Source organism: Halichoeres trimaculatus, unplaced genomic scaffold, assembly GCF_033239565.1.
Source record: "Halichoeres trimaculatus isolate MK-OKI-2021-1 unplaced genomic scaffold, fHalTri1.1 fHalTri1_scaffold_8, whole genome shotgun sequence".
NCBI classification, from domain to species: Eukaryota; Metazoa; Chordata; class Actinopteri; order Labriformes; family Labridae; genus Halichoeres; species Halichoeres trimaculatus.
The window spans coordinates 8414923-8433664 of record NW_027437186.1 but is presented as its reverse complement, the minus strand read 5'-3'; the positions used below and the strand labels follow the sequence as shown (position 1 = coordinate 8433664).

Below are 18742 nucleotides of genomic sequence, written 5' to 3'. Positions count from 1 at the left end.
CAGCATCGATCTGCACACAGAGACAGAGTGGGTGGGTGGGCGGGCGGGTGAGAGGGAGTGTGACAGCAGTGGCAGGGCACAGTTGTGGTTGAGGCGTCGTGGTGGGCTGTTGGCGGGCAGTTGGTGGGCATCTGCGTCACTTTTGGTACCTCGATTAACTCTTCTTCTGCTGGCAGGATTGACACACCGAGGAAGACAGGAAGTAGGGCCCAGGATGACTAGTGCGGCCCCTGCAAGGAAGCCGTACCGCAAGGCTCCACCACAGCACCGTGAGACACGCCAAGCCCTACCCTCCGCCCAGCCACCGCCTGCGCCACAGCACGACATCAATCAGGTAAACCTTAACACACCTCTGCAGCATTTTAGCTACATTCAAAGCGCTGCTACGTCTTCACGTTCACAAAGTGCCGGGGCTCGGCATGGTGCCCCAGCATCACCGATCTCTGAGAGCGACCTGGACGCTTCGAGTCTGTCTAGTCTGGAGCTCTGCATCCCACCACCGCCACTGTTCAGCAGCGCTAACAGGCCTCAGCAGACAACCCGGAGCAGGACGAAGGGGGCGGGCATCAGCACGAGCCCTCACCACGCAGTGAGCCCCTTCATCAGCAGTACAAAAGAGGGTTATACAGCACACGGAAGCCCCATAGCAGTCAGGAAGACCTCCCCGAGTCGCAGCCCCAGAGGAGAACACCAAAGCTGGACCCACCGGACCCAGACCACCACCGCCCCAAAGGGCATCCTGAAGCATTCGGCCTTGTTAGAGGTGGAGCATGCCTATGACGTCATAAGGAAGTCAAAGTCAGTAGAGCTGTTGGATAACGGCAGGGGGCGAGGCAGAGAACTGAGCAAACCCTCTCGCTCCCTGGATCGGACAGAAGAGCGGACGCCAGTTTCACGCCGGTCCTCGGCCCCGCCCTCCCCTTGCAGGAGTGAGTGGAACTGGAAGATGGAGGCCCTGGAGGAGAAGGTCCGCTTCTCCAACTTCATTGATGAGATCACCTGTCAGGTGCTAAGCCCTGCCCGACTCTCCTTACTTGGAAGGTCTCATTCCAAAGAGCACGGAAGCCCCACCCCCGAGCGCAGCAGACGCCGACCTGCACACAGGAGGCAGCAGGACGGGGATTCATCCGTGGAAAGGACACGACGCTGGGACGACTGGGTTGCAGCCATGCAGCGGCCCGACAGCTGGTACCAGCCCCTGCTGGACAAGGAGGCGGGGCCAGTGCAGGGTGACATCCCAGAAGGGGCGGGGTGTAAAGAGGAAGTTCTGAGTAAAGGGGTAAAGATGGGGCTCCAGGAGGCAGAGGAAACACAGAGACACAAACACAAACCTCCTGTTTCTAATCAGTGTCACCTGACCCAGTTCAAGGTAGGTCAGAGGGGACCGCCATCACCTCCCCTGCCTCCTCCTCTCCCCTCTCCTCCTCCTCCTCTGTCCAAACCGTCTGAGTGAGGATCCCTCCTGTCTCCTTCCTCTGCTCACCATAAAACCCTCACTCTTACAGTTTGCTTTTCTTGTGTCACTGTCTGCCATCAATCTCAGTGTCACCGCTCTGACACCTTCAGCTCTGAGGAGAGGATGATAAAACGCTCGTCACTCACTCTGGAGTTAAATGAAAAGAAGTCATTAAAGAAACAGAAGGTTGAGAAGATGCATCAGCCGTCTGAAACTTAGAGTTAATAGTTTGTTTATGAATCTGTCTGTGGGAGGATTTCATTAGAGAGGATGTCTGGCTTTAGGTTGATGTTGGCCACAGCACACTGGATAAACCTTCGTCACAGTGCAGAGTTACAGAACGTCAAATCCTTATGCCCTGTGGTTAAACAGTCCTCTGAATCCAGAGACTATATAATTTAATGTCTGGATTTTAGTATTTTGCCATAAAATAAGATTTTCTTTGTTACTTTAAATCTTCATTTTCTTGTTGAGCTGAGTTTGGTTTTTCTCCAAGCGCTAACTTGATCTTAAGAAAGTTTTTTATTGCTTTTTACAAATTAAGTTTTTATTCAAAGTTGCTGTGAGGAGTTTGAACTGGTTTTAAAACAGTGTCACTCTGGGGTTATTAAAACCAAAGGAACTAGCGGACCTATATTTAGCTCAGTGGTAATGGATATGCCTCCCAACGGTTCTGCCTGGAGTTTAGTCTCTTATATTAAGACATTATTCTTACTCCAAGACACTTGACAAGTACATTTTCTTAAGAAACTCAGGTGTCATTTTTGTCCTGTATTATCTTTAAACGAGACATTTTTCTAGATTTTTAATGTGGATGTAGCTCTTTGAGTCAAATAAAACTATTTTCTAACTTAAAATAAGACAAACGCATGCTTAGGTGTCATGTTTTGCAGTGTAGAGGCCCATTTTAGTGAGCTTTTTGTGAAACCCTAGAAAGTCTGAGTTTAACCCAGTTTAAAAACATGAGTAGAAGTGGAAGTGCTAAAACCAGCAGTTTCTTGAGTGTCTGCTTGAGGCTGGCTTCAGAAGTACTGGAAACCACCCACACTAAGTCAAAAAAGCCATTTTCACAGTAGAAACAAAATAATGTCTCAGCGCACACTGTACAGGGGGGAACAATTTTTGTAACTCTGGGGTTTTGAAGATACTAGGATCACAAGTTTGCCCAATCAGAGGCACAGCTCAGCTCACATGACTGACGGAGGCCCTGTAGCTGTCAGTGTAGACCAGAGGTAGGCATCCTTTGTCATGACTTGTGCCATTTTAAAATACAATCATGCCCAAAGTGCAAAGACTTCTTTCATAAAATCATTGACAGTCGATAGAAAAGTCTCCTTGAATGGGTTTCCATGCTTAGCTATGCAGTGAGAAATGTTACAACCTCTTACTGTTGCTTGGTTCTTAACAGTAGAGAAAGTTTTAAATGTGTTACTTTGTTTTGAATTCTTTGCTGACACTGTTTTTGTGTTTGTTCTCAAAAAGACTCACATGATGTCCGACATACCATACTTTCACAGCAAAGGGTGCAAATTGCTTGATCTTCGGCCATCTCTGGCAATAGATCCATACTACCTCGTCCAGATATGTTAGAAATGATGACTGGAAGTTGGTTTGTTTGCCTTGATAACACTGCTAAATCGATGCAATTGCAAGCAAGGGGAATGGTGTCCCAAGAGATTTGCAGTGGCGCGCTTGCAAGACACATTCGCTTACTTGTAATGCCATGATTTAATGTATTATTTAACATTATTTGTTAAATTGTTATGTAAGAACATTTATAGTGTGCTCAATTTCCTGTTAAGTGTTAAATAGAATACAACACAAAAGATTCATTTTCTATTCTATTTATTTATTTTGTCCTCAGCCTCATAGTAATTATTCCCTGCGTGCTAGCATAAATAGCCTCACGTGCCAGCTGTGGCACCCGTGCCCTAGGTTGCCTACCCCTGGTGTAGACCATAAACTGTGAAATGAATAGAAGTAGTCTCCCTGACTTTACTCTTTTTTTTTTTTGAAACAGATTTTTGAAGCAGATCAGCTGGTGCAGCCATATTGGAAGTGGGGCGGGCTTTGAGTCCTCACACTAACAGCTACAGGGTGCCGTCAGTCACGTGACCTGAGCTGTGCCTCTGATTGGGCGAACTAGCGATCCTAATATCCTTTGAACTGAACTGTCGAGTGTGCTGATCGTGAAATTATCGATTCAGACAGGAGATGTTTTTTGAACCAGGCTGTAAATAGGTTAATTTCTGCTTTGGAAACAGCTTTTATTGTCTTGGTGTGTATGCAAATTTCCTGTACTTCCTGAGCCAGCCTCAAGCAGACACTCAAGAAAAAGCAGATTTTAGCACTTCAGCATTGTCTCATATATCCAGACTGGAGGTTGCTGTTTGGTGGAGACTTAAAGCCCTCCTCATGTCCGATATGACTACGCCAGATTCACTCCAAAACTCTGTGTCAGAAACATAGGGGTGACCTCACAGAGAGTACAATCATTTATAAATCTCTGATGACTTGAGGACTATCAGCCTCATGGAGCATGTTGGCGACCAGAACCCCAAAATTGGGTGTGAGCACCTTCAGTCACCTAAACGATCCATGATTACTGAAATTTGGTGATAGAAGCTCCGTATATGTCAGCCATACTCTACTAGTTTGACATATTTGATCCATAGACACTCTGATGAAAGACAGCCGGATGAGGTTTCTTGTCAGAGTAAACTGGATCAGGGATCCCCCTTTTTTGGGGGTGGGGAATGCACTGATAGACCAATCTAAAAACAACCAAAAGGCCTTGAATATTTATTTAACTGATCATAAAATAAGACTACCCATGTTTTTTTTTGTTCTCTATTTTGATCTACCTTCACTGATACTGCTGTTGTTATACTGGTTTAGTCACCTCAGGTTTCAAACACTGAAATGAGGAAAACTGATCAAACATTTTCTCTATGAATGATTTTGTATCAAATCAGACACCTTTTTTGTTTATATTTTTACAATAATAGATGAAATATGCAGTTTTAAATAGTCATGGAATTAATTTTGTGACACCCCCATCAGTGTTTCCTGACTCCCGCTTTGGGAACTACCACACCAGCTCTGCATATAAAGGACAGGCTCTGAAATCCACCCACAGGCCCCCACAGAAGCTTTAAAGTAAAAACTGTGTTTAAACAGGCCGCTGACAGGTTTGAATGGTGCCTGAAATACCCAGAATGCAACAGTTCAAAGACCAGGAGATGAAAGATGGATTTCTCTTTATGTAACCAGCTGCAGGCTTTCCGTCTGTTCGCGGTCTTTATATTGATAACGGATGGTGATACTTGAGGAAGTGGATTGTGACAACAACAAATCATCTGAAACAGGAACCGTCAGCTGCTGGACGGAGCGATGTGATTGGCCTTTCCACCGCTCCGGTCACAGCAGCTGAGTCAGTGGTCGATGAAAAGTCCAGTGCACGCCGGTTGAGGGTGTGTTTCCACAAGTCGACAGAGATCAATGATACAGATAAAGAAACGGAAAACATCCGAACAGCGTTGCTGCATCGGATTTTACTGACCTGACATCACTGACACACATCGGTCATGTGACGACTCACTGAGCTGCTCGCCAGCCAACGACCCGTCTCTGGTCACAGAGTAAAAAAAGCACGGGTGTCCTCTCTGGAACATCTACCGCTCATCCTCACTGCGCTGTGTCATCAAATCAGAGTGAAGAGCTCGAATAAAACATCTCTTAACCCAATACACAAACATTTAAATGTTAGGATCGTTTTTATGTCTCCATCAGCTCATGTCTGTAATCAATAATGAAATGATCCTCCGTATACTAACCATCTGACAGCTGAAGATCATAGAGGCTGGTTTGGAAAATGGTTTTAAGGGCCATCAATTGAGTTCAGAGGTTTAGTCCTGCGCCGCAGGGGAGCAGCTCAGTTTCGACCCTGACCTGCAGCCCTCCACTGAGGGTCACTTCTCACGCATTCTCCTCAGGTCCCGGCTCTTCCCACGGTCCTTTCTCTTCATAAAAGCATAAAAACAAAACAGTTTAAAAGTTGCAAGCTGCTGTTTTTTTGTTGTTTGTAACAAATGTCCTGCTAGTTATGAAAAATATCATAAAAGTGAATATTGGATCAAAACATCGACGCCGTTGACATGTAAAAGAAAATCTATCAGGCCTGTAGGGTGACTTCCTCTCAGCTCCATGTGTGTTTGAACATCTCTGTCACCAATCTGAAGTTCTCTGCTCTGCAAGTACTTTGCAAAAATAGAATTTAAAGCGAGTGTTTATGTTTTATTTTGTTAAAAAATGTCTTATTAGATTTGATATAAGTTACAGCAGGTGTGCTTTTTGTTATGTCATACGTTTGAACTAAAGGTGGAGGTATTCAATGACAATCAGTGTTTGAGAAGGTCAATGTCTGTTTCATTTAACAGTAAAATACAAAAGCTGAAGAGTCAAAAAAAAAAAAAGACTTGATATGAGCCTCACTCACCTGACAAGTCCAGAAAAAAATCTTAATTCAAGAAATTAAAGGGCATAAAAGATGTCTGAATTGCTTACAATGAGAAAAAGAAATCTATAAATGAGCTAAAAAAAACTTTACAGGTTTAGTTTTTGTAGTATTACATTATTTTTATTTCAAGAAGGTTGACAGGTAATTCATGTCTTATCCTATCAGCAGATTATTTGACTCTTTCATCATATTTCTGTGACGCTGAACACCCTGCTGATTGAATCCTGTTTTCACAGATCAGCTTGAACACTCAGTCTGACTGAACAGCTCTGTGGTTATTCTGTAGTTATTTTTCTACAGTGTGGTGGCAAAGCTTTAAAATCAGCAAAGTGAACAGAAAAGGTTTTTTGCAGCATGTTTTGTTCTTATTCTGTGATTAGTTGTTTGTTCACACTGTGTCTCTTTTCTTTCAGGAACCTTTATCAGAGTCTGACAGGATCAGGTGAGAAACTCTCTGAAACTCTTCCTGCGTGTTGTTTTTACTGACTTTATTTTGTTTAGTCGGCTCTAAAGCCAAAGCACAGAGACAGCTCTAACAAATGCAGCAGTTTATTATGAAACCCATGAAACAAATCTGGACACTTCTTGTATAATAGTAAAGTCATCGATCATTAATGCTCTTTCTGACTCGTTCCAGCAGCTCAGCTTTCTCCTGACTCAGTGGAAACTTCTGTCCTATAACTTAAAACAAAGTGCTTTAAAACAGCTTTCAAGGCTTTAATCGAATCCTCTCTTCATGAGTTTCCCACACACCCAGAGATTCTCTGTGACCTTTGACTTCTTCCATCCATCACCCAGAGTCCTCCAGCAGCAGAATGAAGATCTGCAGCGCCGCCTCTCTCTCACCACCCACAAGATGGAGGCGATGGAGGCGGAGTTCGACGGCAGCCGTCACTACATGGAGGCGGAGCTCAACAGGACCAGAGACGACCTGGATAAGATGAGGGACAAGTTCCGCAGGTGAGGGCGCTGACTGAGTGTCATCAGGTCTCTGTCAGCACACACCTTTGCTCTGTTAGTCACCACTTTAAGGGCTCAGCTTGGAGGGTCATTAAAGCTTTGAAACATGACCAGGTGAACCATCGCTTTTCATCATCATAGTGAGTAAGCTCTATGAGACACAAAGACGTCAATTAAACTGAGATCAACACCTGAGGTTGCTTGAGTTCTCTCTGGCTTCCTCCCACAGCCTAAAAACATGTCCATCAGGTGGATTGGTAGATTTTAATTGCTCTTGTGTGTGTGGGTGAATGTGAACGGTTGGCTGTCTCTACATGTTAGCCCTGTGAGAGTCTGGAGACTAGGAGTGGTAGAAAAATTCAAAAATCAATTTATCATGGTTTTTTGTTTGACAAAATCAAAATCAGGATTCTTTGTCAAAAATCTTTTTTTTTTTCAAAGTCAAATTCTTTCTTCATTTCAGTCATTGTTTGTAAACTGGATTGGAAAAAAAATACTACTTTTCTCCAGCAGAGGGTGAAATGTTTCTCTCTGACTCACGTGATGTGCATTTTATGTGAAATTATGGGTCCTGATATAGTCTGTAGACACTATTGTACTAAAAATTCGCAGAAATTGTAAAAATCGAAGAATCGCAATTAAAATCAAATCAGCACCCAAAAAATCATAATAGAATGAAACCTCAAGAATAGAATATCGTCCCAGCCCTACTGGAGACTTGGTCAGGGTGTATCTCACCTGTCGCCCAATGTCACTCTAGAAAGGCTTCATCCCCATGTGACCCTAAATGGTTGGATGGATTTATCTCTTGTGGTCTTGAGGGCACATGGGTTTGATTGGGATTTGTTAACACAGATTTTCACTTCGCTGTGGTCAACACTTGGTTTTGATTGGCTGATAATCCATAGCAACAGTCTGCAATATTTTAATATGGAGATTCTGGAGAAAGAACTAAAATCTTATTATTTTACTGAAGGAATTCCAGTTCAGTGTGACGTACATGAAATGTATGATAAATGAGCATAGTCTCTGTGACATCACTTATTTGTTTTTGATACTGAATTTTGAAGCCAGTCATCGGTGTATGTTACATTGAAACCACTAGAATCAACATAACTTTAGTCGGGGGAGTGTGAGGTAAAGAGGCGGGTTGTTAGCCTCTTTGCAGGACAACCTCGTAACTGTTATTACTTCTGCCAAGGAGGTTATGTTTTTGGGAGAGTTTGTCTGTGAACAACATAACTCAATAAGTAACCAAAGGATCTCAATGAAATTTTCAGGAAATGTTCGAAATTCCTTGCAGCCTGAGGTTGCTGCTAAGTAACGTCACGTTAGCTGTGTCCCAATTCAGGGGCTGCAGCCTCCGTAGGCTGTAGCCTTCAGAGGACCCGGCTTTTGTAGCCTGTGTAGACCACAAAGGCCGAACTGAATTGAGACGGTCTGGTCTATGAAGCATTTCCTGTTTGTCACCCTTGACGTCACACGGCGCCCTCATCTGTCAGGCTTACATTACTTTCAAACACATGTAAACCAAAACCTCACATTTAAAACAGGATGATTTTTACTATTTTTTTATTACTTTGCGTTATTATTATTATTATTATTATTAATAGAGTATAGAACCACCATTTACATGAGAGTAAGCAACAATGTACATTTTCAAAATTTGATCAAGTGCTGGGGGGATGATAGATGAAAAAAAAAAAAACGTATGAAATACAAGCTGCTGAAAAGATTTAGTGTCTTTTTTTTAATTCCCTGTAAAAAAAATTATAATTAAAAAAAACACCAAGTAAGTTTTTTTTCCCAAGAGAATTTACATTTATGGACATATTTTTATATAATAATGAGAAGATTTATAAAGAACTGTTTTTCCTCAGTATATTACTTGAAAAGAACCCAGACAACACATTTTCACACAGAAAAGCAAAATATTCTTAATGTTTTAGAAACACTTCACATAGTTGTTGCCAGATATCCTTCATATCTGGATAAAACAGGAACTCCTTTTGTAGTTCGGACGTGTCCATCATGTTCGGCGTTCATGCACAATGAATCTTGGGATATGTGAGGCTATGAAGGATTCACCGAACCCGTCCTTCGCAGCCCCCGAAATGGAGGACGGATTCGTCGGCTGCATTTGGAGGAGCCTCCGTATTGGGACAGCCTCAGTCGCACCACTGTGACGTAATCAGTCTTCAAATCCAGCCTCTGTAGGCTGCAGCCCCTGAATCGGGACACAGCTATTGTCTTCTTAAGGAGATAAGAAAAAAGCTGAAACCAAAATCTGATAAAAATGATGGGAAAGAATGTATGTCATAATGGAAAGACAAAGTTGAAGATGGTGCATGAAGGTACCTCTAACATGGTAATAAGATGTGAAGGTGATAAAAGGCTGATAATTTGAAATGAAAATGTCACAGACTCGCAGTGATGAAGCTGGAAATTTCAATCAGGTGTTAAAATGTTTATGGTTCAGTTTGTCTTGTTTTACTCCATCATCGGTGGAAGTGTTGAGTGTAATGAGAATTGCATCTAAGTAGGGATGGGTACCTTTCACATTTGAAACAATACAGTACAGATGGCCGGTACCTGGCAATCAGTACCAATTTTTGGTACTTCTGGGTGTGTTTATATGGTAATAAATATTAATTTGTTCAAAAAATAAAATCTCAAGTTTTTCAATTTGACATATTTATTTCTTAATTTATAAACTTGCAATGGTTCGTTCATGTCCAATATGGAAAATCACTCACTCTTCCATCCCCTTTACAGACATAGGGATGCTTTTAGCAGCCAAAACATGGTACCGTAACATGGGACCGTTTGATTTTACATGAATCGGTACTCGATACCACAGAGAGAAGTTGGTTGGTACCTATAAAAGTACCCAATTGATACCCATTCCTAAATCTAAGTTAGTCGTTGCTCTGTTCCTGATGGCTGGTTAGATTAGAGAAGATACCAGTTAAAAGTTTGACCAGTAGTATCACTGCAGAACTTCAACATAAACCACAATGAACTCCTTGAGGACGACTTCTCCACATCATGTCTGTGTCAGCCTCTGGAGACGTGCGTCATGTTTTTATGGGGGCTGGCCACAGACGTACAGAACAGTCTGAGCCTTTTTAATGGGACACAGAGCAGAACTAATGCCACTAACAGTACAAATATATGATGCTGGATAATACCACACGACGCCTCCTTCAATGTCACTCTTTTCCTCCATCACTGCACTGCTCTCACTTTCAGACCATTTTCTGAAGCTGGTTTTTGTGTTTTTACAAGTAAAAATCATCCAACAGCAAAACTTTTTAATCTTCATCTTTGAATATTCTGTAGAGGAAGTAATCACTTTTATTTTGTCCTGTGATGATAATCAGCCTGTAAATGAGGGAGGAAGTCAGAGAGTCTGTGCCTAATGAGGCTGAAAAAGGAGTGGAAGAGGGAAAAGAGAGGAGGAAGGAAGGGGAGAGGGAGGAAATTAGCCCTGAGACTCAGTTTGAGTTGAATCATTAGAGACTTTTTTACAGTTTTGACCTGAAGTATCCTCTAATAGGTCTCTGCAGATGAAGCTCCTTAACCCAGAGGACGCCTCGTTTTGCTTTGACACGGCAGCGATCAGCAGAGTTAGACTCACTTACTTGCGTTCAGCTGGAGCTCAGCAGAGACTTGTGTTTGACTCCCAGAAACCTTCTTTCCCCCTCAAAGTGAAACATCGTTCCCCGAAACAAATGTGGAGCAAGATCAGATACAAAAGTTTAAAAAAGACTCAAATAATGTTTCCTCATGCTCAGTAAACCTCTCTCTGTCTCTGTCTGCAGACTCCAGAACAGCTACACAGCGTCTCAGAGAGCCAATCAGGACCTGGAGGAGAAGCTCCACGCTCTGGTAAAGTTTTTGACTTTTGAAAGTTCATCTTCTCCTGACCTCTGACACTTTATGACCCTCAGTCAAACATCGAGCATAAACAGCAAACTGTGACAGAAATATTTCTGAAGTGCTTCTCTGACTATCACAATGATATATTGATGTTCAAATGATCTTTATTACATTAAGATCCCCTGTTACATCTCAGTTTGGCAGCAAAATATACTTCAGGCACTTTAATCAGTCATGAGTTTAAACAGGCCATTTAGAGATTGAAAGTGATTTTGAAAAAATCTCCCTTCTGGATATATGCCTGATCATAATCCACACTTAAAAAATTATTATCAGAGTCAATGAAGGTTATTCTGAAATGCTACTTTGTAGCTTCTTTGTAGCTTCCCTATCAGGTAGAGCAGGACTGGATTGATTTAGTCCAAGTCTCCACACTACACTGTAGTTTAGAAGAGAGAAGAGACATCTATATTTTTTTCTGTGATTAATTTTGTAGTGACGGCGGACACTGGAGCCTAACTGTCAGACAGAAAAAGGACAGAAGAGCAGAAGAAAGATAAACAGGAGAGAGATACAGCCTGAGCTAAAGGCTAACACAGGAGCTAAACTGTCTGTGCTAATGTTCTTTCCAACTCACAGTCAGCAGTCAGGATGCGGTCACACTGGCCCGCCTCATCACATTTGGTGAAAAGTTGTCTTGAACAAAGAAAATTTGTTCCAAAACAAACACACGCCTGGGTAAAAGTCACATCTGAACAACAGTGTGTGTGTGTGTGTGTGTAAGACTCCAGGCCTGAAGGTGGCGCTGCAGATTCTCCTCATAGCTTCGTAGCTTCATTAAAAAAAAGAAGTATTTCTGACCTTTTGATTGGATAAGGTTTGATAATAAACCCTAATGATTTGAATAAACTAAATATGATTTTTTTCCACCATAAAATGAGCTTTTATAATTTCCAACAGGTGATATTTTCCTGATTAGATAAAACATTATTTAACATAACAGCCAAACCTGAAATCTAAGAAAGTCTTTACATCTCATTCTAATAAAGAAATGTCTCTCTAGACTAAATATGCATTCACCTGGCAAGTCCAGAAAAGTAAGAAATGAAGGCATTAAAAGTTAGAAATGATGCTTGAATTGGTTGAGGGATCTAGATTGTTTGTACACGTGAAAACCTAAGAAAACATAATTAGTCCACAGTACTCTGTGGGTTAAATCTTTGAGCTTTGTGGCAGCAGAGTTGTTGTTTTCGTCTGAGTTGAGTCATGAGTCTCTCGTTCCAAACTCTTCACTGTATGAACCCAGTCTGTGTGACTCTGACTACAGGTTTAGATTATTACTAATGTTACAGAGCTGTGTGTGGTGCTTCAATAAGCTCTGCAGCTCTCTGAATAATGGGGAGATAAAATAATTGTCTCTGATGTGGTGGATCGCTGCTGGTGTTTTATGTACTCAAAAATACCTGCAGCCCACCTGCTGTCATTCAGAGCTGTTACCAACATAATACCAGGACCCAGAGGTTGACTCAGTTAGGGGTTAAAGTCTCTGTGGGGATTTTATCAGTGAGCCTGAAATAGTTTCAATTTCAATGTCTGTTCATAATCCATGATTTACAATGAAATTATCAGAGTCAAAATTAGTGGTTTCTAAATGCTATTTCTCAGTTTCTGTACACAAATCAATTTATGGGCAGTAAGTCCCTCTGACAACACTAAGATCTGTCCTTTTTTACCTGGAGAAAAGGATTTCTTGGATTTTTTTATTTGTTTATAATAATAATAATAATAATAATAATAATTATTATTATTATTATTATTATTATAACTAGAGGTCGACCGATATGGGTTTTTTGGGGGCCGATGCTGATGCCGATGCTTTCCAAATTTGGGCAGCCGATGCCAATGTGCATAGCCGATTTTTCCAATTTGATATTCAGGCCGATTGTTAAATAAATATATATCTATCACATTTTTGTGAAACGCAGCAATTTCTGAGCAACTAAAAGAAATCTAATACAACAAGTCGTGTCCAGTCCTCTGAACATTTATTCAGCTTTAAAAACAATGAAATATTTTGTCTGAGTAAACACACAGTGTAACAAGCAGTAGTAAACATTCACACTCTTCTTAAAATGTCAAAAAAGAAATTTAAACTTATTAATATAATTTGAACAAAAGTATGTAATGTATCCAAGTGGTTCCACAAGTTTAAGGTGCTCATCTTTTTTGTGCCTGATCAAAAATTGCATCATTTTATACAACGGATCAAAAATCGGCTTTTTAAAAGAAAATACGGCCGATGGCCGATAGAGACAAATGTCCAAATATTGGCCCGATATATCGGCCGGCCGATATATTGGTCTACCTCTAATTATAGCTTTTATTTAACCAGGCTCAAATCTCTTTGTGATTTAAAACCTCTTTATCAAGAGTGACCTGGCCAAGACAGCAGCACAAAACAGAAAATAAGACAAATTGCAGTCACAGATACACACACTACATAAAAACACCAATAGGAATGTAGAATTACAGTGCAGTCACAAGATCCATTTGAGCTAATTTCTGTCTTTTAGAATCGTTCTATATTCCCTGAGGGTTACAAGATGTGTTAATTTCAAGTCCCTTTGCGCATAATTCCAGGCAGACGGGGCAGAAAATGTAAAAGCTGTTTTGCCCAGTTCAGTTCTTTCTCTCAAGACATGCAGCTGTATGATGTCCTGAGAGCACAGGCCATACTGGCTGTGTTGGCGAGCGTATAAAGAAGAACAATGTGCGCATAGCATATAGCATACAGTGATGAACTTGATAGCTGTAACCAGTAATAAAACACAGGGCACAGTGATATACTGCATCTAATTTCTTTAAAAACAGATCAGAAGCATTCATAAAAAGCTGGTCTCCGTAGTCCAACAAGAGTAAAAATGTTGTGGTGATCAAATGTTGTCTGACTTTTAGAGAAAAACATGACTTATTTCTAAATAAGAAACCCAATTTAAGTTACAGCTTAGCAACAAATTTGTCAATGTGCAATTTAAAAGATAGATTGTCATCAAGAAGAATGCCTAAACATTTATAAGATGTTACCATTTCAACTTCAACCCCATGAAAAGTTGGCAACCTAGGAAAGCCAACTGCAGGAACTCAAGGGATTTCAAAACTGAGAGAGATGAACTATATATCACAGTATCATCAGCATAGCCGTGGGACACAGTATAGCAGATCATCACAAAGATTATTTCCATAAATTGTAAACAACAGTGGCCCCAATATAGAGCCTTGAGGAACACCCTTTAAAACAAGGAGAAGATAGGACAATGACCCAGCGGCATGGACACACTGCATTCTATCTGATAAATAATCTGAGAACCAACTAACAGTCTGGCTCGATAAGCCAGTCTTGTAAAGTCTATCTGCCAGGACAACATGGTCGACTGTGTCAAATGCAGCAGTTATTCTGCAGTGGTCTGTTCAAACTTGAGAATCTATCAATAAAATGAAGAGTGAGGTTATGTTAGCTCTGCTTGGTAGATGACTGGCAGGACATAGCTAACCAGGACTCACTAACATTACAGACACATCTCAGAGCACTGGGATGTGCGTAACACTAAACAGATACTCTGCTCACCTTCTGAACACTAAACTACAAACTGAGTTTACAAAGTTTGACTGTTTTCATGTTTAAACAACAGTGCTACATAACTATAAATAAAAACAATACCTTGTTGCTTTGCATCCTGGGAAAAGTTGTCTTGAACAAAGAAAAGTAGAGTTGAAAAGATCTGCTTAGGGCAAACAAAACCAGCCACATGAAGACCAAACGGACAGTCCTCACAGAGCCTTTGACTATATTGTCAGCCTGACAACAATCAACATTCCATGTAGGCTTACTAAAGCATCTCACTGTCTGGACAGATGTCCAAGTACTTTTTCATCAGCTCTACAGTGAAACATTATCTGCAGCAGTTTTAGACATTATTACAGGAGCTTTTTTTGAACAAGTGCCATGATAAGAGGTTTCTGATTGTAGAGTGTGCGTCCCGAGCCCATAATTTAATGTGCGATAAAATCAGAGCATGGATAAATACCTGGGCTGCTTGAGTCGGTACATTGTGTCTGATTAATGAAAACAGTTGAGATTGAAAATGTAAAGATATGTGATCTGTAGGGTGAAGACTGGACTGGATCTCAGTCTGAGGAATAACATGTTGAGCTGTCTTCATGTCGACTGACTGACTGAAGGAGGAGCAGCTCGTTGGAATAAGTGACTTCATGATACAGATCAATATCTACAGATTTATCTTTGCTCTGTACCAAGTGTTTGTGTCTGTGTGTGTGTGTGGGTGAATGTGTGTGGGGTGGGGGGTTGTGTCCCAGTGAATAATGAGAGGTCTGTGTGTGTCTGTGTGTGGCTCATTGATCACACAGTCGATGAGTGGTCGATGCCTGAATGAAAACACACTCTGAGGCAGTTTATTGATCAACTGTGGAAACTGGAGATGACAGGATGGTTGCCATTGGGGATAGATCAGGAGGTCAGAAGTCACCGTGAGGCAGTTTAAAGTCCAAAAAATCAGAAAATGAAATTAAAGCTATGGGTTGGAAAAACTGATGAGAGTCCAGGAAGCTGCATATCCTGACTTCTCTCCACCCCTTTACCGTTTGGCCAGTTCAGCACGTGTTTTCTGCTGCATTCAAGACCCAATGTCATGGCTCTTCTGTGGACATGTGGGAAACAAGCTGGTTCTGGGACAGTTCTCAAGTTGAACCAACTCTGAACCAGCACTCCTTCAGTGGGGAGGGGGTCCAGTCTTTTTCCAGTTTTCTGGCTAACATGCATGCTGAGTCCAAATATGACGACTGTGTTTCAGAGGATTTCACATTTTTCAAACTGTTTGTGGTGAAATGTAAAAACTGTTGAACTAAAATGGGAACTCTCATTTTGTCTCTGTCCTGCTCTGTCTGATGATGCTCTTCATCTCTTTCTTTTTTCTCCTCTTCTTCTTCTCCTCACGCTGCTCTCTGACGGATTGACTCATCTTCATCATCATCATCTTCATCTTCACCATCTCCTCCATCAGGCTGCTGTCAGTCAGACATGGGTTCATGCAGTTGGGTTTCATTCATTTTCTTCTTCCTCATCCTCATCCTCTGACCATCTTTCCTCCTCCTCATCCTTCTTCTTCTCCTCTTTCGTCGTTTTCCCCTCGGTGTCTCTCTAGATTTCTGTCCTTTAGTCTTCTGAAATATGTTTTCATGAACCACTCTGAGCTGACAGAGTGTCGTGAGCAGTTTCATCCTCTGTTTCTGGTTGAGTTGATCAAACTGTCACGACTTTGGTATCAGTTTATGCATATTTTTGCTTTTCATTTTCTTTTCTGAAATGTTAAATAAAAACATATTAAAGGGTTGAAGGCGCAGTGTTTAGCCAGAAAGTCAATGCTCTGAGATAAATTAAACTTGAAGCTCCTGTGAGGAGTATTTTTATTCATGATAATAATGTAAGATATGAAAAAATGAAAAGAAAAGTTCCTTAACAGTTCCTCTGTTTAACTAGATCAACTAAAACAGAGATATCACTTTGTCCACAGGGGGCGCCAAAACCAACACAAAGTTCCTCACTGGAGCTTTAGGTTTCAAATGATAAAATACAGTTTTGTTCTCTTTTGGATTTTCATCTTACCATAACTTTTTCAGGGATGTAAATATTGTACAACAAATAAGAAATAATGATGGAAGAGTCTCTACTGTAGTTGAGGTGTAGACGATTAAAAGGTGAATTACCCTTTAAAGAGGGGGTACTCTGCTTTTCCATACTGTTAACACGGCTATTAAGTTACAGTGCTGGATGATCCGACTAAACGTCTGCAGATTTTCAAATCTCTGCAAATTCATTTGTTGTAGAAATCCCTGAATCTGTCTGAAAGCTGATAAAAACGAGCCGTTCAAAAAGTATCACAAGATCTTTGCAAGACTTGCTGAAATGATGAGGTCAACAAAAAAGGATCTACTGACTGGTTAATTAACCACTAGAGTGGCAGGGCCTCAAACACAGAGGCCACTCCTGACAGGCCTCCAGAGGGCTGGCCAATCAGAGAGTAGGGGGTTTGTTTATTGGGGAGCTTTAAAGAGACAGCAGCCAGAACAAAAAGTTTCAGACAGAAGCTGAAATAAGAGTTTTCGGAAACACCAGAGTAAGAACACTGAGCTGTAAATCATGTAAAGATACTAAAGGGGTACCAGAGAGGCAGATTTAAAACTAAAAAGAAGCACAATACCCCCTCTTTAAAATTTTTACTGCTGTTGTCATCCTCATAATTGTACTACTAACAACAAACATTCAACATTTAAACTATTCCTAGAGTGTTCAAAACATCAAAAGAGCCTTAAAATCAAACAGTGATGTTTTTTCTGCATGACTTTCAGCTGCTGCTGCACATTTGCAGTAAAGTGTTAAGTGCTGTAATATTTCCTGATCAGCTGAAACGATCAGTGAAAACAGAAAACGTTTCTTTAATGCGAGCTTTCTCAGCTTATGTTGGCTGCTTGCTTTTTTTCCCCTCTGCTCTGCAAGAAATTTAATGAAGACATTTCACCGTCAGCTTCAACGCTTTGATCAAGATCTTAATGGATCTTTTTCGGCTTCTTGCAGCAGCAGCCATGTTGCCACATCCATGATGCCTTTGTTGGTGCTGCTGGTTAATGCAGCATTCAAATGATCTGGGAAACCTGTAGAAATAAACTCTTCAAAGTAAAAATGCTTACAGCTCAGCTCGCAGAAGATTAAACATACTAAACATAAACAACATAAATCAGTGTGAACTTATTAATCCTAAAGGTTTAACTGCTGGATGAGTTTCAGTTTGTGGACAGGTTTTAACCTTTAAAACCAGAATGAAGATTTCTTCCCACATGATCTGAATGTAGGCCCGCCTCCTGCCACATCAAGCTCCTGATTGGCTTACTCAGTCGATCTAACATGCCTCTGCTTCTCCTGCAGCTACGGAAGGTGGAAAGGGACAAAAAGACAATGGACCAGGAGATAGTGGAGCTCACCAACAAACTGCTGGATGCTAAGAACACGATCGACCGCCTGGAGGAGCTCAATGTGAGTACAGACACAGACAGAGACCGTCATCCAGCTGTGAGGGCCATTTTATGCAGAGACATCCACATAGGAGTTTGGTCAATCACTGTGAATTTTGTGTATCTGTTTGTATCTGTATCTGGCATTTAATTAACAGACTAAACACGTCTTACTCTGCACTGCACAGCAATATCTACCATCATGACATCGTGAGTGAATTTTACAAAAAGCACTGAGACATCTCTCCCACCAGGGGGAAATTTAACATCCAAGGTTTCTTCCAAACGCCCATCCCTACTTCTGATGCTGTGTGGTTTACTGCACAATTATCAGCTTGGACTGTAAAGTTGTGCTCAGGTCAAAGTGGAGAAAAACTTTTCTCCTTCTGATAAATCTACAGTATAAACACCATACACATTCTTGGTTCAGTGAATTCTTAAAGGGGACATATCATGCTGATCCCTGATTTAATACTTACAAATAATATAATAAATTTGAAAACAAGACCTTACACCCCCTGATTTTTCAAAAAATGAGATATTTTATTTTTTCTGATATCCTAGAATGAGATTTGATGCCTCTTAAAATAGGTCATTGACATTTGGCTTTGAGATTTCGACCTTTGTGACGACACGAGGATCCTTTCTTTTTATTGGAGTAATCTGATAAAGCAGCTCCTCCTCTGTGAAGTCAGTTAGTCACACAACTGCCACCAAGGGATACACCCACCAAGAGCCGAGTATAAATACAGCTCCCTACTAGCTCTGGCTAACTTGACTGAGTGCTAACATAGTGATGAACTGACGGTCGAGGCGATCTTTAGACTACACTTTCAGCATGA

The 18742-nt window shown here is 41.2% G+C and overlaps 1 protein-coding gene across 1 annotated transcript in view; it reads left to right on the top strand.

Moving 5' to 3' along the window:
* tjap1 (tight junction associated protein 1 (peripheral)) overlaps positions 1-18742 on the top strand; it is a 68924-nt gene that overhangs the window by 38930 nt on the left and 11252 nt on the right. The window contains exons 4-8 of the mRNA XM_074675367.1: positions 177-334; positions 6389-6417; positions 6774-6935; positions 10760-10826; positions 17815-17922. Coding sequence (XP_074531468.1) covers positions 215-334; positions 6389-6417; positions 6774-6935; positions 10760-10826; positions 17815-17922 — 486 coding nt within the window. The 5' untranslated portion in view covers positions 177-214. The remainder of the gene's footprint in view (positions 1-176; positions 335-6388; positions 6418-6773; positions 6936-10759; positions 10827-17814; positions 17923-18742) is intronic.